Below are 26838 nucleotides of genomic sequence, written 5' to 3'. Positions count from 1 at the left end.
CTTTAATTATGTTCAATTTGTAACAATGAAATTGGGGGTCACCACAACATGAGGAACTGTATTAAAAGGGTCGCGGCATTAGGAAGTTTGAGAACCACTGATCTAGAAAGACTAAATATGGACAAGAGTGATAGGCTTTTTCTTGACTTTTTAAAGGAAGATGGACCTGAAGGTTATTGAGAAATACTTCGAGGTGACAGCATGGGTCAGTCTACTCCAAAAACCACAGTGCTCTTGTCATTAAACCACAATCTCAATCAGGAGCCTAGAATAGAAAATGCTGGGAGTACCCTACCCATAATCCCTTCCCTACTACTCCAGGGCACACCTCCTGGCTTCCTGTCCCTATTAGCTCTGCCACCCTCTTGCCCCTCAAGAGCAGCCTTCAACCAAGACTAGAGAAGTTAGAATATAAACTGCCCTCCCTCACCCCTCAGATGGAATACCTGTGAGGTAACCATTCTACACTGGCTCCCGCATTTTCCCCCAGACTTAAGCACTGGCTGCCCACAGTGAGAGCTGGCTTAGTAACTCACTCTTTAGTGACCACCTTATCCTCCTTATCTCACTTTTCCACTCCCTACCTTCATCCCAAATAAACTATTTGCACTCAAATCCTTGTCTTGCAGTCTGCTTCTGCAAGGACTCGAACTAAGATATCTGATCAAAAGCAACTTTAGAGAGTGAAGAGGATTAAATACCCAAGAGAGGGGGCCTTCAAAGGTCCATGAGGAAACCAGGTGAATGAAGTTAAAATGCCACGGGCAGAGGCCACCCAACTTAAATTCCTTTCTAATGTGGAAAAGTAATGGGAAGGCAGAGTCATGGGCCCAAGGTCACAGGCCATTGCCAATGAGTGTGCGTGTACACACACCTACACGTAGATGGATATAACCCCTATAGAGCATTTTTTGAAGGTAAGAGGGAGGAAGGAAATCTTGGTGATCTGTCTGCCTAGGATACTGCAGAGAAAATCTAATAATTCATCTAAATCTGAAAATCCCAACAATGTATCATTACATTATCAAACAGAACAGGAGTAATAGACTGAAGTGTTTCTAAGAACTTAAATAATTTACATGGTGGAAAAATTACAAGTATATATGTGTTTGAACACGAAAGTCACTATTAAAATCGATTAGTTTACACTTGGCTATGCAATATGTGGCTTCCTCGCTATCTAACAGAGGCCTGAAATTAGGCTTCGTTTTAAGTAGTGCATTTGCCAGGTCATTCTTTTCTGAAGACTGCAAAATTTCCCTTGAGGTCAGCCTGAAGCCTTGGGAGACAGGCGTCATTCTGAAGACAAGTAGGTCAAGATTTTTATGTCAGTTATTTACAGAAATCACTTTATTTTAAACTATTTTCACCCTGTAATGTTTTCATCTCTTTCTAGTGATAAGTTATAAAAGTAAACAGTCTGCAATATAACATAAATTCCTTCAGATTCTCCATGTTATGAGACACTTTAAGGTGCTAACATATAGTGCGTTTAACTCATAGAAGAATGTGCCATGAGTTACTGTTAAAACCAGTGACTCACAAAACATTTTAACCCACAAAACACTTTACCAAACAAATTCTTTTTTTTTTAACACCTTTCGTACCGCATAGAAATCTCTAAGACATACACCAGGGACCGCATGTTTTGGGGCAAACTGCACGTTATTTAAATCATCATAATGCACTTTAGGTATTGTTTTTCAACAATTATAACATTTTTATTTACAAAAACAATTAAACAATTAAAGTTCCTAGTACTTTTTTAACGTATGGTACTGCGTAAAACATTTTCTAAAAGCACCAGGAACTTGAAGACGAAGACTATTAGAATGCCCATAATACAAGTAACTGCAATGCTTTATGGGTTCGTGCAATTATATAGTTTTTCGTAGATTGACCTGCACGGTTTCCACCAATGAGATCACTTCATTCCATGTGGACAAGACAGTGTGTTGACATCTAAGGTCCATAACAGATGGCACGTGAAAAACGAGAAAACTCGTGAGCGGTCCTTAACAGATGGCGCGTGAAACATGAGAAAGCTCGTGAGCGGTACAAAAGGTGTTAATATATTTTTATTGATTTCAGAGAAGAAAGGAGAGGGAGAGAGAGATAGAAAAATCAATGATGAGAGAGAATCATTGACTAGCTGCCTCCTGCACGACCCCGACTGGGGATCGAACCCACAACCCGGGCATGTGCCCTTGACAGGAATCGAACCCGGGACCTTTCAGTCCCCAAGCCGACATTCTATGCCAGGGGTGGGCAAACTTTTTGACTCAAGGGCCACAATGGGTTCTTAAACTGGACCGGAGGGCCGGAACAAAAGCATGGATGGAGTGTTTGTGTGAACTAATATAAATTCAAAGTAAACATCATTACACAAAAGGGTATGGTCTTTTTTTATTTTTTTAGTTTTATTCATTTCAAACGGGCCGGATCCGGCCCGCGGGCCGTAGTTTGCCCACGGCTGTTCTATGCCCTGAGCCAAACCAGCCAGGGCTACCAAACGAATTCTTAATCAGAGTTATAAGGAGCTAGACACCCCTATTTTCAGAAGGCAGGGGATGGGGAGAGGTAGGGCATCCCCATCCTTGTTGGATTCCATGGTTTGAAAACTAGTTCAGAACTATCTCCTTACATATTTTGAAGAGGAGAGAAGATAAACATTAAAATGCGTAAGAAGTGAGACCTGCAGAGGTTCATTCCCCTCTGACTCTGCTGAGGAGGAACTCCAGGACCTCTCCTCACATCTCCGAGGGGGGCGGGGGGGGGAATGTAAAGGAAGCAGCAAGTTTCCCAGGAGGGAGGGAGGTGAGGCTCTTCTGGACAAATGAGGGCAACCCTTACAGCAGAGATGGTATCTCTTCCTCTGAGAATGAAGGAAAGGTGGGCTGGGCTGGGCTGGCCTGGAAGGGGGCGCTGAGGCAGAAGGATGACGCTGTATGGAAAGGGTTAAGCTTCCTAGAATGAATGATGGTAGAGGGAAGATCAGAGGAAAGTAGAGGGAGTAAACCATCTGCCTGAGAAGGAAAGAATAAGGTGGAGAAGTTGCTATGAAAGAGAAGCTTCCCTCTGATAAGAAAGCCAGATAAGGCCAGTTATGACTACACTATAAATACTTAAGTCTCCTGGCTGCCATGCTCCCAGACTCTCCCACTCTGGGCTCCTTTTGACCAAGACTCCTTTTTGATCTCTGAGCATCGAACTCTGCTTTTTTCCTTTCACCGAATCCGCATCACCAGCTAACTTCTCCTCAAGCTCAGATCTCCAACACACCTCGCCTCACAGTCTTCCCATCCCAACACGGTGAGTGGATCACCATCGTGGCAAACGGCTCGAGGAGTAAAAGTCTCATGGCCCTCCTCTAAGTGGGGACTCCCTCTTGCCAGCCCTGTTTCTGCCAGGAGCCTGTCATCCATTCCTTCACTGTCCTGTACCTCCCACATATTAGCTTCCAGTCACCAGATTCAGCCGAGCTTGCTCATTCTCTCAGAGCCATCACTTTTCCCCACTCCTCCCTCTGTGGTCATTGGGATCTCAAGTCCACAAAACCAAAATAGTCTCCAGGCTGTCCTCCCTGCTATCATATCCCTCCAACCACCCCATCTCTTCCAAAGCTGAAGACTGCCCCTGACTCTTGGGGGCTGCTGACCAGAATTAGGTAGGACTTACTCAGGAGCCCACAACCAACCCCAACCCATGCCAACACCCAGGTGCACTTCACATTAACTGTAAACTACTTACTTTACTGAAAGTCAACTCATATTTAACCAAAACAAAGGTCACTCATTCGTGAAAGAAATCCTTCTCTTAATCTTTTCTAAAGAAGCCCTTTGGATGCAAAAGGTTCCCTTCAATGATCTAAAAGCATGTTTTTCTTAAAAAGATATGTCTATTATTTACAAGTGTAGGGATTTAGAAAATGCCTCCTCAAAATGTTCCTCTTTGGCATGTGAATTATTTTGAGCTGAAGGGAGTCAAGAACCTGAGACTCATGAGAAACTTTTACCTCTCCCTTAAAGAATTTAAATTAGGGGCCTTGCCCATAATAAGAATTATCACCAGAAATAACTGTGTTGACCAATCTATATGGCAGGGCAAACTACTTATTACTGAACATCTGTTAACATCCGCAACGACCTTCCTCCTCTCTGAAGCCCCTAAGTGCCTTACCTCATCCTTAGCCCAAAATGTCACATACACCTCATTTTAACTTTGTCTTGGAACCTCTAGTGTATGTGAGATTCCCATGTGTATGGATGTAATTAAATTTGTTATCTTCTCTTGTTAATTTGTCTCACGTCAATTTAAGTATTAGACCAGCCAAAAGAACCTAGGAGGCTAAAGTTTCCTCTTCGACACAAAATTGGGAGCATTATTAAAAATAAAGTGAAATAAAAACCTTTAAACTACCATGCACAAATCTACCGCAGTTAATCTGCCACGGAGCTCATAACACTGAGTCTTTGTTACTTAAAGCTTTTATATGTTCCCTAACTCCCCCCACCCCCAATAAAGTTTGCTTCAATGTACATTGTATCATCAGCGTGAGAGACTACCCCTTACCCCACCCTTGCAGACAGTGGAGAATCATTCCTAGTAATTTAATCCAACTTTAAAAAAAAAAAAATGAATGCAGGTCCCCCACTGTCTTGATCTACATTCACTTGAATGCCCTTAGAGTTGTTTGATTTCATGTTAGTGGCTATTTGTACTTGTTCTTTTGTGCAATGCCTATTCATGTCCTATGGCTGCTTTTATAAAATGTTGGGGGTTTTGTTGTTTGTTTGCCTCGAAAAAGCTTTATGTCTGTCATCTTCAGGGCAAATGTTCCTGGATTTGGTTGGGATTCATTTGGTTGGTTGGTTGGTTGGTTGGTTGGTTTGGTTGTATAGGATTTTTAAATTTTTTAGAAAGTCAAATCTATGGTTGGAATTTCTTTAAGATCTTTTTTGCAAAAGTCCTTACATAAACAAAAGATAACATGTATTTTCTCCCAGCTCTTTAATAGGTTTTTTTAATTTAAAACATCCCTCCATGTAACTGTCAAAGTCATAAAAGAAAAAGGCTGAGGAACTAACTGTTCCAGATTATAGGAGACTAAAGAGACCTGCTACAATACGTGATTTAGAAGAAGAAATATATGTATTTGGTCTTCTTTCCTGGCCCAGTGCTTCTAAAACCACTGCAACTCCATAAGTAATGAGAGCAATAAAGGTGAAATGAGTGTTTTTTGTTATGCATAACAAATCCCTTTCAATCAAACCAGAGTTTATGTTAATTAAAATGACTTTTGGGAAACCCCTAAGGATTAGGGGAGAGGGGGTTTGGTTACCAGGGGAACCAAGAGAGTGATTAGAGAGTTGGAATTTTCAGGCCATGCCCTCCATCTCCAGGAGGGGAGAGGTTCTGGAGGTTGAGTCCATCACTGAAATAGCCAATGGTTTCATCACCCATGCCTGCATAATGAGGCCTCCACTATAACCCTAACTGAAAGGGCTGGGAGAGCTCCCGGGTCAGTGTACATGTGAGGTGCTGGAAGGGTGACACACGTGGAGAGGCACAGAAGCTCCCAGCTCCTTCCCCCACAACTGCCCCTGTGCGTCCCTTGCATCCAGCTGTCCCTGAGTTGCATCCTTATATAATACACTGGTCATCTAGCCCATTTGGCTCAGTGGATAGCACATTGGCCTGCAGACTGAAGGGTCCCAGGTTCGATTCTGGTCAAGGGCACATGCCGGGGTTGCAGGCTCCATCCCCAGTAGGGGCGTGCAGGAGGCAACCAATCAATGATTCTCTCTCATCATTGATGTTTCTATCTCTCCCTCTTCCTTCCTCTCTGAAATCAATAAAAATCTTTAAAAAAAAATACACTGGTCATCTAGAAAGTAAACTGTATTCCCGAGTTCTGTGAGCCACTCCAGAAAATTATCAAACTTGAAGAGGGAGCCATGGGAACCTCAAATTTATAGCAGGTCAGTCAGTAGCATAACTTGAGATTGGCACCTGGAGTGGGAAGAGGAAGGGGGACTGAGCCCTTAGCCTGTGGGTCTGCACTAACTACAAGCAATCAGTGTCAGAACTGAGTTAAACTGTAGGACATCCATTTGATGTCCACCAGAGAGCTGGAGACTTGCTTGGTGTGGACAAACCCACACTCTGGATGTCAGAATTGTTGAGTGTGAATAGACTTACTGTTTTCCTTTCATACAACAACTGAATATAGATGTGATTCCAGACTAGATGTTTAATGAGAGGAAAATATGCTGTAAAGAACATTTTGGGGGTCAACTGGTAAGACTGGAATACAAACATCAGATTAAATAAAGTATTACATTGATGTTAAAGTTTACTGAAGTTGGTAACTGAACTGAGGTCATTTAAAATAATAAACTTGCTTTTAGGAAATACATATTTAAGTATTTAGGAGAAAAGAGTCATGATGTATATACAACTTATTCTTATATAGTCCAGGAAAAAAGAAGTATATACATATAAATACAAACACACAACACGTACAGACTCATATATATATCGCATGTCATATATGAGTCTGTGTATATGTGTGTATATATGTGTGTGTGTGCAAAAGAGAGAGAGAGAGAGAGGACATGATAAAACAAATAGGGCAAAAAGTTACTAGTAGTGTTAGCATAGGTAGCTAGTTAGGTATTGAAAAAGAGAAGCTAAACTGGCTAAGCCTGACTAACTAGGAAGCTACAGCTTCACAGACACACCAGTGGACACATGGGACTTAATCCTCGAGTAGCCAGGAAAGACCAGCTTTCCAATCTCCAGGGGAATGACTGCCATTAGCCAGATTTGGGGGTGGGGGGACAACAAACAATAAGGGAAATTCCTTTGTTGGACACATGCACGGTAGAAGCCAAGATGGAGCATTCGGGGCGGGGGATGGGGGGGTGTTATACTAAGCACATGAGTAGTGGAAGCCAGATGATGAAGCAGAACTTTGAGGCAGAATAGGAGCAAAAATAGTGGCCATAAAGAGGAGTCGCCCCAGCCCTAACCGGTTTGGTCAGCGGATAGAGCATCGGCCTGCGGACTCAAGGGTCCCAGGTTCAATTCCGGTCATGGGCATGTACCTTGCTTGCGGGCACATCTCCCGTGGGGAGTGTGCAGGAGGCAGCTGATCGATGATTGATGTTTCTAACTCTCTATCCCTCTCCCTTCCTCTCTATAAAAAAATCAATAAAATATATTTTAAAAAAAAAAAAGAGGAGTCGCCCCTGGGAAAATCTGTGAAAAGGATCGGATAGGTTAAGGGCACAAAACCCAAAAGACTAAGGAAAGGGATTGGATAGGGGGAGGCACCAACATAGACCCAGGAAGAGCCAAGAAAGACGTTGGATAATTTGAAAGAAAGCTTACCCCTTCCCAAACCAAGGCATTAAAATCAAAGTTTAACAAAGGCCTGAGGTGCACCATGGCAGCTGCGTGGGATGAAACACAGAATCGAAAGTGGGCCAGAGGAGAACAGGGACTGAGCAAGACTACTGAAGGTCTGGATGCCAATGTGGGGGGTGATGGCAGAGCATCTCCAGGCCCCTGGCCCTCCTCCTGGGCCTGGCGTGGCCCCAGAGGCTGGACTCCTTCCACAGTGAGATGGAGCTAAGCCACCTGGTCATGGCTGAGGCAGTGTGGCAGCCTCTTCAGGGGCATCTGTGCCCTCAGCACCCTTCCACTTCCAATAAATCTGACCACTGTACCTCAAATCCTCCTATGCGCGCACTCCTGGAATCCTTTTCTAACGACTTCGCAGGAATCCTATTTCCGGACGGGTCTTGCGACCTGCCTTGGTCCCAGTCCACATCCGACAACAGTAGGTAAGTATGGGCAAGAGATATACAGGATGCTCTTCCTTCCTTATTCTCATGACTTTTCTGAAATCTGAAATTCTTTCCAAATAAAAAGGTTTTGAAAAATCTTTCCTCCACCTGGAATTTGACCATCAAGTGGAAACAACCCTGCTTTCATTTCAGTCTTTCGAGAGGCTGGTACAAAGCATCGACATCATTACCCAAGAATCTTGGGGAAAGCTCCCTCTCAGGCTGTGTGGAGGACAGCGGGGAGGGGAAGGGGGGTCAGAGGACGGGGGGAGGCTCTGCTGTCTTGACATCTCAGCAGGAGGCTGTAAGGTGGCCCCTCTCAGTGCTGTGTCAGACTTGCAAATACCCAGGGGGCCACAGAGTGAACCGCCAAAAGCCTGCTGCTAGGAATCGAGGCGCAGCTGTTGCCTGGCTGGGAACAGGAAGCACCGTGTCACCGTGTGCTGTGACCCTCACTGAGCTCTGGTGCCATGTATCACTGGCCGGCACTTCGCTGAGGACAGCCTGCCCAGTTCCCACAGGCCCGGCAGGGTGAGCGGGCAGCAGCTGCGCAGGCAGCTACCGTGTCTCTGGCTCCTTTCGCTGCAGCCACAGCAAATGGCATGGCAACCATAGGATCTGAAAGCTGCTCAAACACGTTTTTGGTTCGTGGCCATTGGCGGTCAAGGCGAAAAGAGGTGAAACAAATTCCTTCAATGAAACCTTCTGAATTGACACTGTGCAAAAGGCTTAGAGTTTAAAAGTGGTCTCACCTATTGTCATCTCAGCTCTGGAATGGAGAACCAGAGAAGTTTCAGCTTACTAGTCAGAGCCCTTTCAGTGAGTTCATTCCAGTAAAAATATAGTGCAAACCACATATGTCCATTTAAATATTCCAGTAGCCACTTTAAAAGAATTAAATAAATTGGTGAAATTAATCTTAATAATAAGTCATATTTAACCTAATGCATACCAGATTATTCATTTCAACAAGTAGTCGATATAAAAACATTATTAACATTTCACATTCTTTTGTCACACACAGTCTTTAAAATCCGTGTGCATTTAGCATTTGCAACACATTTCAATTCCGCTTGCCACACTTCAAGTGCTCATGGCCACACGCGTCTAGTGGCTTTGGTGTTGGCCGGTGCAGGTACAGATGACAAACTATAAAAGCCTCATGCGAATAAAAACAACCAGTCACCTTGTGACTTACTATTGCTGAATCTAACGAATATTTATTGATGAAGGAATAAACCCAATTTTGCCCAAGGAACGAAATATATTAGGAACTAGAGCAAACGTCAGCCTGGTCTAGAAAACCAACAAGGAGATAGATAATTACAGCTATCCACGAAGGTGCATTGCAACTGAGTCCCGAGAAGGTCTTTATTTTCTCTAGCCAGTTCTCTAGTAGTGAAACCTTGATGGTGAGTAGGGATCCCCTGGCAGAAAATGAAGGAAAGGCATTGCAGTGGTGGGGCCTCCACATCTAGGCAGAGGTGGGAGAAAGAGGGAAGAACCTTCAGAGAACAGCCAACCCAGGTAGTGGGGGGGAGGGCCGGACAGTAGAAGCCTGAATACTCCGGCAGGCTCAGCTAAAGTTGGACATCATTCTGAGGATAATGGGAAGCTCAGAGGGGTTAAGCTGGAGAATGTGATCAGAGTAGGTCACTACTTCCTCGGGAAGATGGGTGCACAAGAATGGAGGTAAGGACTCCCAGCGCTGGTGCAGGTACAACCAAAGAATACAGAGAACAAGCCTGAATTTGGGCAGTGCTGGCGGGGGAGGGGGGGGGGGTTGCAGGGAAAGAAGCTCAACAGGACTTCATGACCAGAGGAAAGTAGGGAAAAGTAACTTCTATCAAGCAGGACAAATATTATCAGTGTATCCCCTTCACTCCTGCTGCCCCAGACTCACAGGTCCCGACAACTCCGAAACCTGTGTGTGAAAGGCGGCATTAGAAAAACAGAGGACACCCAGCCAAGAGAAGCACGCTGACTCAGGTGGCTGTGTCATCGTGCTGGCTGAGCACCATGTCATTTGGCATCTGCACAGTATGATGTGTAAATGGGAGCTAGGGGGTGATTAAGTGGCAGAGGTCTATGCAAATGTGAGGTCTATGCAAATGTGGGAAGGCCAAAGAAACTGTATTGGGTCAAATGACTTGCCTATGATCTAAATGTCTGAAATAGTCCATGAAAATAAAACTGGTCGTCCCTTCAGACTTCATACTACTTAAGAAACAAGTTCTAGCGTAATTGTTAATGCTAGCTCTTTATTTTCCTTGGAAAATTTCTACTGTAAATAAGCAGGTAAGCAGAGGTAACCATAGTAATAAACAACTGCCACTTTCCCCTACTGTAATGTTTAAATGTGTGTGTGTGTGTAATATGTGCCTAGAATATATATTAAGTATAAATCAGAAAAAAAACTGATGGCATTGAAAAATAATCAAGACCTTCTACATAAAACTGCAAAATATATATATATATATATATATTACTAGTCAAATGTAATAATCAGTTTGTTCTGGCACAGTTCAGAACAATAGCCCCAAAAATGTCAACAAACATTCCAATCGTGTTTTGATTACAATAGTGTTTCCTCTTTTCCTGGTCACAGAAGCAGGTTGCTATTTAAACAAGCAGGCTCAAAATCAGGAATTTTTATTGCTACTAATATAAGGAGAAATGTTTGGGCCAACTGAAGTGCTTTGTTAGAACACTTTGTCAAATTTTTATAAATAAGTTTGATTGTACTAGTCCCAAAGATCAAATGATTTCAAAAAAGGGACTAGAATATTCTAGGCCAGCACTATGCAATAGAAATAAAATGTGAGCTATAGACATATTTTTAAGTTTAAAAAACAAGTGAAATTAATTTTAATAATAAATGTTATTAACATAATCTCTCCAAAATATCACTTCACTATGTAATCAATATTAATCAGATAGCTCACTTTTTTTCATAATAACCTTTCAAAATCTCCCATATAGCCCTGGCTGGGTGGCTCCATTGGTTGGAGCATCATCTTGTACACCAAAAGGTTTTGGGCACATTACCCAGGCAGGGCACATACCTAGGTTGCAGGTTCAATCCCCTGGGCACATATAAGAAGCAGCCAATCAATGTTTTTCTCTTACATATATGTTTTTCTCTCTCTCCTTCCCTTCCTCTCTCTCTAAGGTCAGTAAAAGCATATCCTCGGGCCCTGGCCAGTGTGGCTCAGTTGGTTGAGCATTTTCCCATGCACCAAGAGGTCACCAGTTCGATTCCAGATCAGGGCACATGCCTGGGTTGTGGGCTCCATCCCTGGTAGGGGGAATGCAAGAGGCAGCTGATGGATGTTTCTCTCTCTCTCTCTCTCTCTCAAAAATAAATAAATAAATAAATAAATAAATAAATAAATAAATAAAATTGATCACTAAAAATCTTTTTAAAAAATTTAAAAAAGCATATCCTTGGGTGAGGAAGGAAAAAAATTTTGCATGTATGCTACACTTACAGCACATCTCACATTGGAGTAGCTACATTTCAAGTGTTCATTAGCCCCATTTATCAAGAGGCTACAATATCAGACAGTAGGTCTAGACCAGTGGTCGGCAAACTCATTAGTCAACAGAGCCAAATATCAACAGTACAACGACTGAAATTTGAGAGCCAAATTTTTTAAACTTAAACTATATAGGTAGGTACATTATTAACTTAATTAGGGTACTCCTAAGGCTTAGGAAGAGCCACACTCAAGGGGCCAAAGAGCCGCATGAGGCTTGCGAGCCGCAGTTTGCCGACCACGGGTCTAGACTAACCATTTCATTATGTGGACAAAGATACTGAATTGCAAAGAGGTTAAGGGACTTGGTAAACTGCTGAGCCAGGCCTAGAATTCTTGCTTCCTAACTCCCAGTTGAATGTTCTTTCCACGTGATCAGACTATTGTCAGTCCTGTGTTTCATACCCAGGAGACAATAATGAGTATCAAATTATAGCAGGCCAAGGATGCCTGGGATAGAAGTGACTGTCAGGAGACAACAGGAAACCAGAGCTTGCTGTCAAAAGAACATGTATAGCTGAGCCAAGAGATGCCCAACAGCAAATCAATAGACTAGACATCATCTCAATCGATGAGCCTGAATGTTTTGTTTTGACAAGTCCAGCAGCATTACACATTGACACATGTACATTACTGGGGACTAAATTAACCATGCTCAGAATAGTGCCGGTGAAAATAGAACAGCATACACAAGGTATTTGAGAATTAAGGCTTGCATGATGCTTAAAAGAATTCCCTAGACCCCAACTTCTACTTTGTGGGTAACGATTGAGAAGTAATCTGCATGTAAGTGAAACAAGTCAGTCATAGAAAGACAAATACCACATGTTTTCACTTATATGTGGTATCTACAGAACAATATAAACAAACAAAACAGATACACATTTACTGATACACAGAACAGACTGATGACTGGAAGAGGGGAGGGGGTTTGAGGACTGGGTGGAAAAAAGATGAAGGGATTAAGAAGGCCAAATTTGTAGTTACAAAATAGTCACAGATATGTGAAGTATAGCATAGACAATATAGTCAATAATATTGTAATAACTATAAATGGTGCCAGATGGGTACTAGAACTATTTGGGGGGGGGAGGTGGTGGAGGGAGAACACTTTGTAAAGTATATAAAAACAAATAAATGAATAAATAAAATATCCATCTTTAAAAAAAAAGTAATTTGAATGAATAAGAAAAGATGTCTAGCAACTTGCTTAAAATACTCTGGCAATAAAAGAGGAAGGGGAAATGGCAGAAGTAAATAAGGTGATGGGTAGAAACTAGTTCATTAAACTGCTCTTTCTACTTCACATATGTGAAACTTTCATAATAAAAAGCTTCTTAACGGGGAAAAAAGTTTTTCTATATTCTTGATACTGTGCTTTCTACCTTTACATACGTTTGAAACTTTCCATAATAAAAAGTTTTTAAAAGAGCAGAGGTAGGTTGGAGGAAGCATAATCTCAGAAAAAGGTTTTCTACAGCCTTGATATTAAGATCCAATGGCATTCTGGAAGTAATTCCAAGAGTACTTGAAAAGGTGCAGATATGTTAATTTTAAGAAAGCAGACTGAAGTGGGGGAAAGAGGGAGAAAGGAAGAAGGGGAAAATATTTTGAAAGTATCTGTATATATAAAAGCCACGGAACCGGAACAACCAGGATGACTGGTTGCTATGACATGCACTGCAGTGGCCAACTAGCCTGATCAGCACCCCCCAACCTCCTGCGGTCCCTCCCCGCAGCTGTCCCTGCCCCCAATCGGCATCCCCCACCCCGATCAGGGGCAGGGCCAGCCAGCCAACCTCCCACATCCCCTCCCCACACTGGCCTGACCCCAATCAGTTCCCATCAGGGCACGGGCCAGACCCCACCCGTGCACAAATTCATGCACCAGGCCTCTAGTCTATAATAACCCCAAAACCCTAAGCAAATCACTGTCAGAACTCAACATACATCCTTCCAGATCTTTTCCTGTTTATATATATTAAAATGTCATATTTTCTAAGCTAATAAAATGAGATTATACTCATGATGCTGTTCTTGAGTCAATATCCATGCATTTTGGAATGACACCCTGAGAGACAGGCATGTGGCAGTCACCACACCAATCAGATCCCCTTCTCTGAACTAATACCCACAGGGATGGAAGCAGCCAGAAAAGGATCATCCAACAGGACAGAAGGCCCACAAATTGCTGCAGCTGAGATCCTCCACTGAAACCTAATTTCCCTTTGTTTTCAGCTTCTGAGAGCTCCGGGTACCTGTCTTACAAACACTGTTTTCTTATTTAAACTGCACAGAATTTATATCTGTTGTTTGAAGTGGAAGAAGGGCTCATAATAATACATTAATTTGCCAGGCGCTTGCCGAAACCGGTTTGGCGTAGTGGATAGAGCGTCGGCCTGCGGACTGAAAGGTCCCAGGTTCGATTCCGGTCAAGGGCATGTACCTGGGTTGCGGGCACATCCCCAGTGGGAGATGTGCAGGAGGCAGCTGATCGATGTTTCTCGCTCATCGATGTTTCTAACTCTCTATCTCTCTCCCTTCCTCTCTGTGAAAAATCAATAAAATATATTTAAAAAAAAAAAAATTTGCCAGGCACCGTTCTAAAATCTTTACATGTATTAGCGCACTTAATCCTCCAAACAACCTTATGCAGTAGATGCTCCATTTCTGAAGAGAGAAAACAGGCCCAGGCAGATGAAATAAAATGCTCCAACTCACAACTATTGGTTGTACAGCCCGCATTTGAACTCGGGCTGGCTGACCCTCTAATTCCTAAACTATAAAACCTCCAATTAAGCTGCCTTATGACCTGCTTTGTTTTGGTTAAGAATATGTTAAGAATATCTTTCTATGTAGTCAAATACATCTTTTTCTAAAGGCCATATTAAATTTCCTAACATAGATTTTCCTAATTTAACCAATGACCTCCTACATTGGGAAGTTTAAGTTATTTTCCGTTTTTTAGCATCATGAGTAAGTATATAGTAACTGTCCTCTTGGTTAAACTTGAAGGTACATCTTAACTTACAAATAGGTCAAATTTTTGCAATGGATTTGTCAGGTAAAGGGATCTACACCTTTTTTGCCCCCCATTCTATTATGTATTGTCAAATAATGATATTTGTTTTCAGAGCCTGATAAGAAATATGAAAGGGCGCCCAGCCGGCATGGCTCAGTGGTTGAGCATCGACCTCTGAACCAGGAGGTCACAGTTCGATCCTCGGTCAGGGCACATGCCTGGGTTGTGGGCTCCATCCCCAGTGTGGGGCATGCAGAAGGCAGCCGATCCATGAGTCTCTCTCATCACTGATGTTTCCATCCCTTTCTCCCTCTCCCTTCCTCTCTGAAATCAATAAAAATATATATCAAAAAAAGAAATATGAAAGGGACAAAGTTGGCTTTTCTTTATAATAAAGACTATTTCTGCCTTTGAGTATCCATGTGTGTTTACATACTCAGAGTAGAGACAATCTGCTCAGCTAAGAGGCTTTAAAAGAACCAAAAAGAGCCGAACCGGTTTGGCTCAGTGGAGAGAGCATCGGCCTGCGGACTGAGGGGTCCCGGGTTCGGTTCCGGTCAAGGGCATGTACCTTGGTTGCGGGCACATCCCCAGTGGGGGGCGTGCAGGAGGCAGCTGATCGATCTCTCTCATCGATGTTTCTAACTCTCTATCCCTCTCCCTTATTCTCTGTAAAAAAATCAATAAAATATATTTAAAAAAAAAAAAAAAGAAAAGGAAGGCAAAAAGACTCTGTTTTTCAATGTTAACTGGTGTAGGATAATCGAATTTTCCCAATCAATAGCAAACACAGTTCAAGCCCAATGCGTAAGGAGCTCCTGAGCCCAGCTTCTTATTGCATCATGTTTTCTGAGGCAATTCTAAAGGGCACTCACTCAGGGATCAATTGTGAAAAAAGTGAGTGATAAGCAAAGTTGTTTCTGTAACTTCTGAAGCCTTTCCTTTGCACTGGGCTGCTTCAAAAATCAGCACCCACATTATGTTAGACACCAGTTAAATCGACACAAATGATGGAATTATTTGTGTGTTTACTTCTTTTGTCAGACCGACGTTCTCAGCTTCCTTTTTCAGAAGATGACTCCAGTACAGTAACTTCCTGGGAAGATCAGGCTATCTACTGTTTTGCTCTGTGAGTACCAAGATACTCCCCAGCTGAGTACAAAATAAAACCGCAGGCCACGCTGACCTGGAAGGCTGATGCTGTACCATTTCATGTCAGCTGGAAGCTTGTGAGAAAGATGATGTCCTAAAGAAGCCACCTGCGTATAAATGGTCAGGCGGAAAATGTCCCTTTAGTGAGAATGCTCTGCCCAGTATGTCCTTGCAATAGTTGACAGTAAACTGAACATAAAGACATTCTTTTGGGCACTGGATAACTGAAGACAAAAACATAAGTATAATCTTCCAAGATCCCTTATGAACTGGAATTTTAATATCTAATAGGGAAAACTACCCCTTAACTTTGATCTACTCAAACAAAATACGGTTTTTAAAAAATATTTATCTTAAAACTATTTACAGGACAAGAACATATTAGCACAGTCCAGTTGAGTAACCCTGGCAGGGTCTATCTTGCCACGGTGACAATGATTATCTCACAGGGACAGATAAAGTTGAAAGGGAAAACACGAGTAAACATTTACTGAACACAAGCCCTATGAAGAAAGAGCTACCAGATGAAGGAAACTACAGAATATGGAGATAAAATGAAGCATTTCCAGAAAGTCCAGGGAATCAGAAAATAATAACAACAAGAAGACAACAAATCAGCCCTAGCCGGTTTGGCTCAGTGGATAGAGCGTCAGCCTGTAAACTGAAGGGTCCTGGGTTTGATTCCGGTCAGGGGCACATGCCCGAGTTGTGGGCTGGATCCCCAGTGTGGGGCATGAAGGAGGCAGCCGATCAATGATTCTCTCTCATCATTGATGTTTCTCTCTCTCTCCCTCTCCCTTCCTCTCTGAAATCAATAAGGTATTTAAAAAAAAAAAAAAAAAGACAACAAATCAGTTGGTTGAGGTTTCAACCTAAGGGGTCGAAGACCCTCAGGTCCCCATCAGAATGAATCAGGACACAACACACATCACTCTACCTCGGTCGCCCGGCGTTCATCTTATCTGGCGATAATCCCCAAGTCCAAGGCAGCTCTTGAGGGGAGGGGGAAGAGGCAGTGCAAACAGTACAGGGCTTGTCTCTCACTGAAGCCCTCCCCAGCAAATTCATGGGACTCAAGAGACTCTTTTGTTGTTGCCTCATACAGAGCAAGTTTGGTTAACCCACGGAATTCATGTAAGTTAGGCCTTTCTGGCAACAATGACATGGGTCGAGTTTCCTGGAAGATTGAGGAACTCACCTAGGGCATGGCTACAACTCCGGCAGGATTCTGTTAGGCTGACAATCATCTGCTGCAGATCGGTTCTGGGGGGAGTGGGAGAAGGGTTGGGGTTTTTCCAGCCATTGCATTTACAAGACTCCTCGGCCTAAAAAAGAGAATAGAGAGAGAGAGACAATATTATGCTACAGGCAGGACCAGACTGAATGTTTTACGCGAGAACAATACACGCTGGCTCTGTGACACCTACCCTCTCCACTCCTGACTTTATAATTTTCTAAATATGCACAGGCAACAAAAAGAGAAAAGACAAAGAGGGTGTCCGAATCAAGCATTTTGGGTTTTGTTGTTATTTTGTGGGTTTTCTGCTGGCTGGAATTTGAGTACCGCAGCTCAGACAGCAAACCCAGACACTTAGTACCAATGGCCCAAGCAAATGCCCATGGAGTGGGCCATTCCAAGGGCGTCCATCCAAAAAGTTTCCCAAAGCAACAAGCCAGACTCCTGAGGTCCCTGAACACAGCTGGGGCCCAGGCCATGGTGAATCTTGCTGGCTCCACGGCTCCAGCTGCAGGTCTGTCCCAGGGACCAGAAGAAAAACCCATGGGAATGAAATTAGCAATCTAAGGGACACGAAGAGGGACACATCCAGCTGAAGCCACACTTGCAGGCTCTTCCAAGTCCTCTGAGGGCTCCTACCTTTAGGAATGGAGAGGGCCTCGTTATGTAGTCTGGGATTTCTACCCGTGTCTATTTTCCAGGTGTCCTGTATAGAACACTCTTATTTTAGCAACACTTGCTAGAAACATTCCTTCACATTTCCCACTAACTCTTCACACTTCCCTGCCCTCTTAGAGAACAGTGAATGTGATTCAGCCTTTTTGTGGTGACTTGGGTTATGGAGTGGAGGACAAGCATGGAAAGATATCAATTCTTTTCCATTGCTCTACCAAGCTACCACATTGAGAACGTCTGGGGTCCTAAGGATTGACAGGCTAGCATGCTTGCATTGAGTGATTCCAGCCATTTATAACTCTTCTACCCATTAGCACTCCACTGCTCTCCCGTTTACTTACTACTTCAATTCTGCTGTGGTTGGGAAACCAGGAAATGTTAGAGTAACATGTAACATGTGCTGATTCATTCTGGGTGAGAGCCTTCTATGTACACTGTCCCATAAGGTAGCCACTAGCCACATAAGTCTATTGAGTACTTGAAATGTGGCTGGCCCAAGCTGAAATGTACTGTAGATGTAAAATACATACCAGACTCAGAAGCCTAATGCAAAGATGAAATAAAATACCTCATTAATAATCTTCACATTAATTATATGTGGAAACATCGGTATTTTTGATACATAGCGTTAAGCAAAGATATTAAAGTTCATTTGACCCGTTTGTTTTTGCTTTTTTAATGTGGCTACCGGAACACTTAAAATTACACATATGGTTCACATTATACTTCTACTGGACAGCACTGGCCTGTAAAACAAATTGCATAGATGCTTGTGCTTGGGCTTTGTGTTAGATCTTTGTACCCTCAGAGGTCTTTTCTCCCTGCACTGGTTCCCCACCCAACCCCCTGCTGTACACCAGATTGCTGAAGTTAGCAGAAGTCTGACTTGTAGAAAATTACAGAACGGCTGCTGCCTTGACCTCATACAGACAGTTCTCCCAAAACAGGGACTGTTTCTGAAGTGTGTAGATGTGTGAAGCGTAAAAAGAATAAATAATTGGCAAGACAAGAAGGGTCAAGGTGGAAGAAGGAAAATCCTTCCCAGTGGGCCCTGGGAATCTAGCCAGCCTAACCTGATTGCTTTTCACAGTTCATCACAGTGAACACGGACAGGCAGGACCAAAAGGAGGACCTTACATCAGCAACCACAGCAGCACAACCTCTGATGCGCAATTCACCCTCTTTTGTTTGGCCAGGCATCAGGCAGGACCTGGCTGCTACCCCCATTGCTCGGTTACTAGGTTGAACTGGGCCTTGAGATTCTCTGCAAGGAGCCAGCCCTCCACCTCTGCTGTGACTGGAAGGATCTCAGCGGCCGTGTGCTTGAGGAAGACTCTCGTGTGAACTTACACCACAGAAAGCAGCCCCACGATCCTTCTAGAAATAAAGGAAACCAGCCCCACTATGGACCACTCCCTTCGTAATCGTGGAATAACTACTTCAAGGGCCTCCCAAAGCCTCCAGCATTCCTGAGCAGCTGGCTTGATCTGAGTGCCCTTTCCAGAAGGCCTTTGGTTAGAGAAAGAAAAATGATGACAAAACAGCCCCAACAAATCAATTAAGTACAGCAGGTCAAACCTCAAAGGAAAACATTGTAATAGCCAGAGACTTTGAGTTTGGAGAACAGCACTCTAAGCCAGAGAACTCCTATGCATGTGGAGTTATGAGCTGTGAGACCAGTGTGACTCACCAGAAGCGGTGTGACCGAGGGGAAAGGTGGGGGAGGGGGGTAATAATTACCCTTTCCTTTTTTTTTATGATATTTATCTTAAAAATTCAACCAAGCCCAGCTAGTGTGGTTCAGTGGTTGAGCTTCGACCTATGAACCAGGAGGTCATGGTTCAATTCCAGGTCAGGGCACATGCCCAGGTTGCAGGCTCAATCCCAAGTAGGGGGTATGCAGGAGGCAGCCGATCCGTGATTCTCTCTCATCATTGATGTTTCTATCTCTCTCTCCTTCTCCCTTTCCCTTCCTCTCTGAAATCAATAAAAATATATTCTTTAAAAAAATTACGTAGATTGGTACCACAGACTATTATGCCATCTTTATGGAGAATGAGGCTATTTGTACTGACATGGACAATTCACAGTCTTTGTGAATGGCAGAAAAGCAAGCTATAGAACAATACATAGCATAAAGTAATTATGCTTTTTAAAAAATACTTGAGTAAACAATTTAAATATATATGTATGTGGATATATAGAGGAACTAGACAGATACATACTTATGTGGGAGGCAAGACTGGGGTAGGGGAAGGGACATTCACATTGTACTATGTATTCTTCTCTATGATACTCATATTCACAGGCTGTTTGCTAATTTTCTTTAACATGGATTCATCTGAAGAAAAAAATTCCGATGACAGTAACACAGCTCAGCATAAATCAGTTGGTGCGAGGGATGGTAGAAACCACATCCTATCACAAACCACATTTAAGAATTTAAGGATCCGAAACATTTCTCCCTGTGGAGTTGCTTATAAAGCCTCTATCCCCTCACTGAGGTCCAAGCCAAAAAATGACAAGCTTGCAATTCTTGGAGAGACAACACAGATTTTTTTAAAGATTTATAAATTTTAATTTCATTATTGCAACAGACTTACAGCAATCAGCCCAGAAAGAAATTTATGCCATTTCTTGTCTTAACTTGGCAGAGAATAATGGCGGCGTTGGTGGGGGCAGATGAATGGGTGGGTGTAGGGAGCTGATATAGGGTTAAGCCTCGGGACTGACCTGTGGGCAAAGTCACAAACAATTCCCAGCTTAGAGGGCACAGTCCTCTTAGCATAATTAGGCTTGACCTTATGAGGCTCCCTAGATCTTATCTGGGAAGCTAATGGGCTGAGGAAGTGCCGGAAGTATAACCATGCTGTAAACAAGTGAAACTCACAAGAACAGTGTAACTTTGGAAACCACTACCTTGTTTACCTCTCACTATAAAATAAAGGCTCAGCTTGCCTTGGGATCTCTGAGGCCTCAGCCAGGCACAGGGAAGATCCACGGAGACTAAAGAGAGCTAGAGAGTTCTGAATGCTGTCTCCGTGTAAAACATTCTTCGCTGACTCCGTCCACACCTTTGGGAACCCCTGGACTGCTGGGGGACCCCAGCAGGTGGGTCACGAATCTCCTGGCAGGGAGACTTGTAATAATAAAGCCTTGTATTTCCCCTACTCAATATAAAAATGTTACATCCCAAACATCAACCACACTTAACTGATGTGTTTGATGAATTCTACCAACAATAAACACTTAGGCTTAAAAATGTAACTGAATACTTTTCTTTCAAAACTGGCTAACTTGGCTTCCTCCACTGAGTCTTGGGATCCCAGTAGCTTTTACAAAGTAGATTTTTACTTGTTTTGTTCAGAAAGATGGAGACTTTTCCCAAATGAACAGAAAATTCCCTAAAAACAAAGAGGAGGATGAGGGAGAGAGAGAGGAAAAGAGTGAGGGAGCAACCACAGGGCAGATACTGAGGAGTACAAAAGCTCTGTCAGACACACAGCACTCCAACTGTGTTGGCCAATACATGGCAGCCAGCCACATGTGGATACCAAGCCTTTGAAAGGTGGTAGGCCCAAGTTCAGATGTGCTGTAAGTGTAAGATACTGGATATCAAAGACTTAGAACCAAAAAAGGGGAATGCTAAAATATCTCATTAAAAATTCTTTTACAGCCGAAACCCGTTTGGCTCAGTGGATAGAGCGTCAGCCTGCGGACTCAAGGGTCCCAGGTTCGATTCCGGTCAAGGGCATGTACGTGGGTTGCGAGCACATCCCCAGTGGGGGATATGCAGGAGGCAGCTGGTCGATGTTTCTCTCTCATCGATGTTTCTAGCTCTCTATCTCTCTCCCTTCCTCTCTGTAAAAAATCAATAAAATATATTTTAAAAAAAAAATTCTTTTATAGCCCTAGCCGGCTTGGTTCAGTGGATAGAGCATCGGCCTGCAGACTGAAGGGTCCCAGGTTCGATTCCAATCAAGGGCACATGCCTGGGTTGCGGGCTCGATGCACGGTAGGGGGCGTACCGGAGGCAGCTGATCAATGATTCTCTCTCATCATTTATGTTTCTCTCTCTTCCCTCTCCCTTCCTCTCTGAAATCAATAAAGAAATGTATTTTTTTAAAAAATTCTTTTACAGTGATTACATGTTATAATGCTATTTTGATATTGGGTTAAATAAAAGATGAAATTACTTAAATTTAACTGTTGGTTTTTCTCATTTTTTTAAATGTGTAGTGGGTTCAACAGTGTCCCCCAAAGTTCATGTCCATCTGGAACCTCAGGATGGGACCTGATTTGGAAACAGATATGATTACTTAGGGTTCTTTTTTAAAAAAATATATATTTTTATTAATTTCAGAGAGGAAAGGAAAGGGAGCGAGAGATGGAAACATCAATGATGAGAGAGAATCATTGATCGGCTGCCTCCTGCATGCCCTCTACTGGGGATCGAGCCACAACCTGGGCGTGTGCCCCTTGACCAGAATCGAACCGGGACCCTTCAGTCTGCAGACCAGCGCTCTATCCACTCAGCCAAACTGACTAGGGCTACTTAGGGTTCTTGAGATGACATTATCCTGGATTTAGACTGGGCCCTAAAACCAGTAACTGATGTTTTTCTAAGAGAAAGGAGAGGGAGATTTGGACACCTCAAGTCACAGACACTCATGGAAGGCAGCCATGTGAAGCAGAGGCGGAGACTGGAGCGCTACATCTACGAGGAACTGCAAGGATGGCCAGGAGCCACCAGATACTAGGAAAACGCAAGGAAGGATTCTCCCCAGAGCCTTCAGGGGGAGCAGGCCCTGCTGACACCTTGACTTCAGACCGCTGGCCTCCAAATCTGTGAATAAAGGAACTTTCTGTTGCTTCATCCACCCTGTTTATGATCATTTGTTATGGTGGCCCCAGAAAACTAATATATCTGGCTACTGGAAAATGTGGTTTATATTATAATCCTATTGGACACCACCATACTAGAGTTTAGAAGGAATCCACGCCCCAAACCCAAGTCTTCGCTAGGGACCCCAACAACTTAGATATAAAACAGTCCCAACAGTTCTTAAGTGGTTCTAAGTGGTTAAAGATATTCCCCACTGAGATAGTTGAAAGTCCCTGGGGCTTTGCTCACTTGTTTAAGAATGTTTTTGGGTAGGATATGAAAAGTACTTCCTACAAGTGTACATATGTCATGCAACACTTCAAAACCCAGGTGCACAACATTTTTAATGCATGTGGGACTTATTGCCCAATTTACTAAAGAGGACACACTTAGTCCTTTAGAAAGCATTCGAACGTTATCCTTTAACTGCCAGCGAAGCATTTCCCACCAGATGTTCCATGTTGCTGCCACCATGCCCTTGGCCTTGGCCTTCCTATCTCCTGTCCATATGTTCAGGCCTGGCCACTGTTCTTTGAGATAAGAGGTCTCCCTTCAAAACACCTTTCCCATGTCTCTCCTTAATGAGGCAAGACAGCTGCTGTCTCAATGAACTCCCAAGGGGAATGGCCTTGCTGTGTAATAAAGTACCAGCTGAAGGACGGCCTTTTAGGGAGTATGCTGCCAAGCCAATTACTGCAGCAGCTAGCACCCCGGGCACAAGGAGGGGAAGGCTGCCCTGATGACTTCACCTACCCCCAGAGCAAGTCCCTGTACACGTGGCAGAACCACACAAGAAAAAGCCACCGCACTGCTTTCGAGGGGGCCAGGATTAAAATGTTTATGCCACCACGGGATCCAGGGTGAGGGGTCCAGAGAATGCAACAGACGCTGTCATAGCAGGCAGAAGCCAGGATGGATGGTGAGAAGGCAGCTAAACTGGATAAACAAGTGATCGTGACCCAGATGACAGACAGGGGAGCAGGGCGCCTGCAGTTCACTCGGTGTGAATGAGTAAGATGGGTGTGAAGATATTTGGGTAACATCCAGAACAAAAGAAAGACAGCCAAGCTGTCTAGTAAGATTCTGTCATGCTTCACATACTGGGAAGTCATTATTTACTGGAATACTTAAGTCGGTGACAGGGATGTCTCACAGCAAGAATACACCAACAGGAAATTTATGGAGTAGAACTGTGAGTTCAACATTTAGTAAGCACCTAAAATGAGAAATGCGCTTGAATATTTGTGTGAGGAAGGTATTAATTATTCCCATCATTCAGAAGACCTAAGATTCTGAGGATATAAGAGATGTGCCTGAGCTTATTCAGTGCACCCTGCAGAAGCACTGAGTGCAGGCAGATAACTGGACCTGGGGTGGTGTATGGTCCTCACTCCATTTTACTACCTCTCTGCTCCAGGCCAGACAATGGCAGAATGCTTAAAAGTCAGGGACCAAAACAACAGTGAGATACAACTTCACACTGATGAATGATGTTGCTGGGGACATCTGTGTGTAACCACTGTGTGGATGCATGTTTTCATTTCTCTTGGGTTAGAAACTAGGAGTGGGTTTGCCAGGTCATGTGGTAAATTTACATTTAACATTAAAATACATTTTATTTGAGCTGAAACCGGTTTGGCTCAGTGGATAGAGCGTCGGCCTGCGGGCTGAAGGGTCCCAGGTTCGATTCCGGTCAAGGGCATGTACCTGGGTTGCGGGCACATCCCCAGTGGGAAATGTGCAGGAGGCAGCTGATCGATGTTTCTCTCTCATCGATGTTTCTAACTATCTCTCTCCCTTCCTCTCTGTAAAAAATCAATAAAATATATTTTTAAAATAAAATACATTTTATTTGAGTTGTAAAATACACATCGTGTCCAACCTGGAGCAGAGAGTTAGTGGAAACAACCTGATTGTCCATCAACGGGTGAATGCATAAACAAAATGCAGCATATCCACATATTGGAATATCACTTGGCAATAAAAAAAGAATGAAATGCTGATACGTGCTACAACGTGGATGAATCTCAGAAAACATTATGCGAGGGTAGGGGAGGCCAGGGGATTGTCAAGGGCGAGGGGAAAAAAAAGAACACATATGTAATACTTTAAGCAATAAAAAAAAAAAATTTAAAAAGTAAAATAAAAATAAAATAAAAAACATTATGCTAAGTGTAAGAAGCCAGTCACAAAAGACCACATACTGTACAACTCCATTCATATGATTGTCCAGAAAAGGTCAATTTATAGAGATAGAAAGTAGATTAGCAGACTGGAGCTGGGCCACAAATGGGGTTGACCACGAATGAACGCAAACACATTTTGGGGGTGACAGAAACTTTCCAAAGCTGGATTATCATAATTATACAACTTAGTCAATTTCCTAAAAACCACTTAACTGTACACTTAAAATCGGAGAATTTTATGGCATAGAAATTATACCTTAGTGAAGCTGTCCTTTAACAAGGCAAGAACTGCCCAGCCAGCATGGCTCAGTGGTTGAGCATCGACCTATGAACCAGGAGATCATGGTTTGGGCATGGTCAGGGCACATGCCTGGGTTTCGGGTTCAAACCCCAGTGGGGAATGTGCAGGAGGCAGCCTGCACATTCAAATATCAATGCTTCTCTCTCACCATTGTTATTTCTAACTCTCTCTCCCTTCCTTTCTGAAATCAATAAAAATATATTTTAAAAAATAAATAAATAAAAAAGCAAGAATTTCCCTAACGGTTTGGCTCAGTGGAGAGAGTGTCAGCCTGAGGACTAAAGAGTCCCAGGTTTGGTTCTGGTCAAGGGTACAGAAGGAGAATGGAGGTGAAGAAATGGCCTGGGGCAAAACAAACTGGGTAAAACACCCCATTTGGTTGCAGGCTCGATCCCCAGTAGGGTGCATGCAGGAGTCAGCTGATCAGTATGTCTCTCTCTCATTGATGTTTCTAACTCTCTATCCCTCTCCCTTCCCCTCTGTAAAATGCAATAAAAAAAAAAAATGAAAAGGCAAGAATGGCAAGCAACTGTATCAGCACTTCAAATATGGATCTTCTGCCAAGTGGTCCCAAAGTGCATCCCAAAATTAAGGGTTAATTTCTCCTCACAAATTGAGCTTAATTAATCACATTTGAAAAGGAAAAGAAAAAAAGACCAGCTCGTAGGGATCCTGTCTGTCCTTTTCTGATCTAAAAACGTATCATAAGTTCCAGTGTCTAGGTGGCCATACCTCCGCTGTCAAAATTTACCTGGGCCAGAGAGAAATAGCAAATAAGAGGCATAAGTGAGTCATAAAGTAGGTTGCCCTGTTTTTAAAATTAGTGGAGAGTCTGAAACAATTAAAACTCGCTAAGAATAAGGCCGTGTGGCTGGTGTTCCTTTTGGGCGCCCTCCCTCAACATCTTTGACTTGCTGACATCCAACTTTCTGGCATGTTCGCAAATTCACTCGAGCTCAGTTGGAATCTAACGTGGATTTCTGTACAGTGACCTGAGTTCCCCTCCTTGAATTGCAGTGTAAAATATAAGCTACAGCTCAGGGTGAGGGAGGGGAGACTAATAATTTCGGGAAATGATTAAAAGGGGGTGAGGAGTGAGACTGGGATGGAGAGGACTGGGGTAAGAGGGTTTACATTTTCACATGCTACCACCTGGATTTTCCTCTTAGTGGAGTTGCCTGAATTTTCCTCTTAGTGGAGTGCATATATTATAAAAATCTTTTAATCCTATGTTAAAAGCACACCACCACCTGGAGTCTGTCCTATGCAGTTGTGATTGCAATAAATTTTCTCTTTGCAAGTGAACTGCTTTGGAAGCAGTGTGAGTAAGGCTCTTGAGATTTGCAACCCTGCTTCTCGAACTTGAACCCACTCAGGAATGCCCTAGGAAATCTTGTGGAAATGCAGATTCAGGTTCAGCCGGTTCAGGGTGGGGCCTGAGATTCTGAAACACTGTGAGGAGCAAAGATGTGAAGGGGAAGAAAATGGTCTGGTGGGTGTGAGTATCAATACTGCTGCCCTCTCCCCACATTATCCTTCCATTGAAAGGACCAAGTCATCCTTTCCAGGACATAAACCCCATTTCCTTCTCCACTGGGTGACAATCCTTCCAGGTCACCCAGTTGTACATGTAAGGCCAGCAGGCACCATCAAACTACGATTTGAAACTGGGGTTTTAGAAATCCGGGGACTTTTGGCACAAGTGAAAAGAAGAAAGTGGGAGTGGGGGAGGAGGTCTGACCTCGGGAGATCAGATATGCCTGGAATTGAAAGTGAAAACAGACTCCAAGGGAAGAAAAGATCACCCTTTTCTAATTCAGTAGCAGAGACGTCTCTGAATAGCTTAATTACAAGTGCCATTTGGGTCTGGAAAGCCACAAGAAACAAAAATAATTGAACAGAGTGGTCAAGGATAAAGAAAGAGAATGGAGGTGAAGAAATGACCTGGGGCAAAACAAACTGGGTAAAACACCCCATTTGAGAGCTTC

At 43.3% G+C, this 26838-nt stretch overlaps 1 protein-coding gene across 1 annotated transcript in view; it reads right to left on the bottom strand.

Annotated features, from left to right (window-relative positions):
- KAT2B (lysine acetyltransferase 2B) overlaps positions 1-26838 on the bottom strand; it is a gene marked incomplete at its 5' end in the record, with an annotated part of 88609 nt that overhangs the window by 46889 nt on the left and 14882 nt on the right. Inside the window, one exon of the mRNA XM_081106137.1 lies at positions 16765-16891. Within this exon, the coding sequence (XP_080962263.1) occupies positions 16765-16891 (127 nt within the window). The remainder of the gene's footprint in view (positions 1-16764; positions 16892-26838) is intronic.

This window comes from Myotis nattereri, assembly GCF_964212035.1.
Source record: "Myotis nattereri genome assembly, chromosome: 14".
Classification (NCBI taxonomy): domain Eukaryota; kingdom Metazoa; phylum Chordata; class Mammalia; order Chiroptera; family Vespertilionidae; genus Myotis; species Myotis nattereri.
The sequence above is the reverse complement of the archived record's forward strand: the minus strand, read 5'-3'. Positions and strand labels throughout refer to the sequence as shown.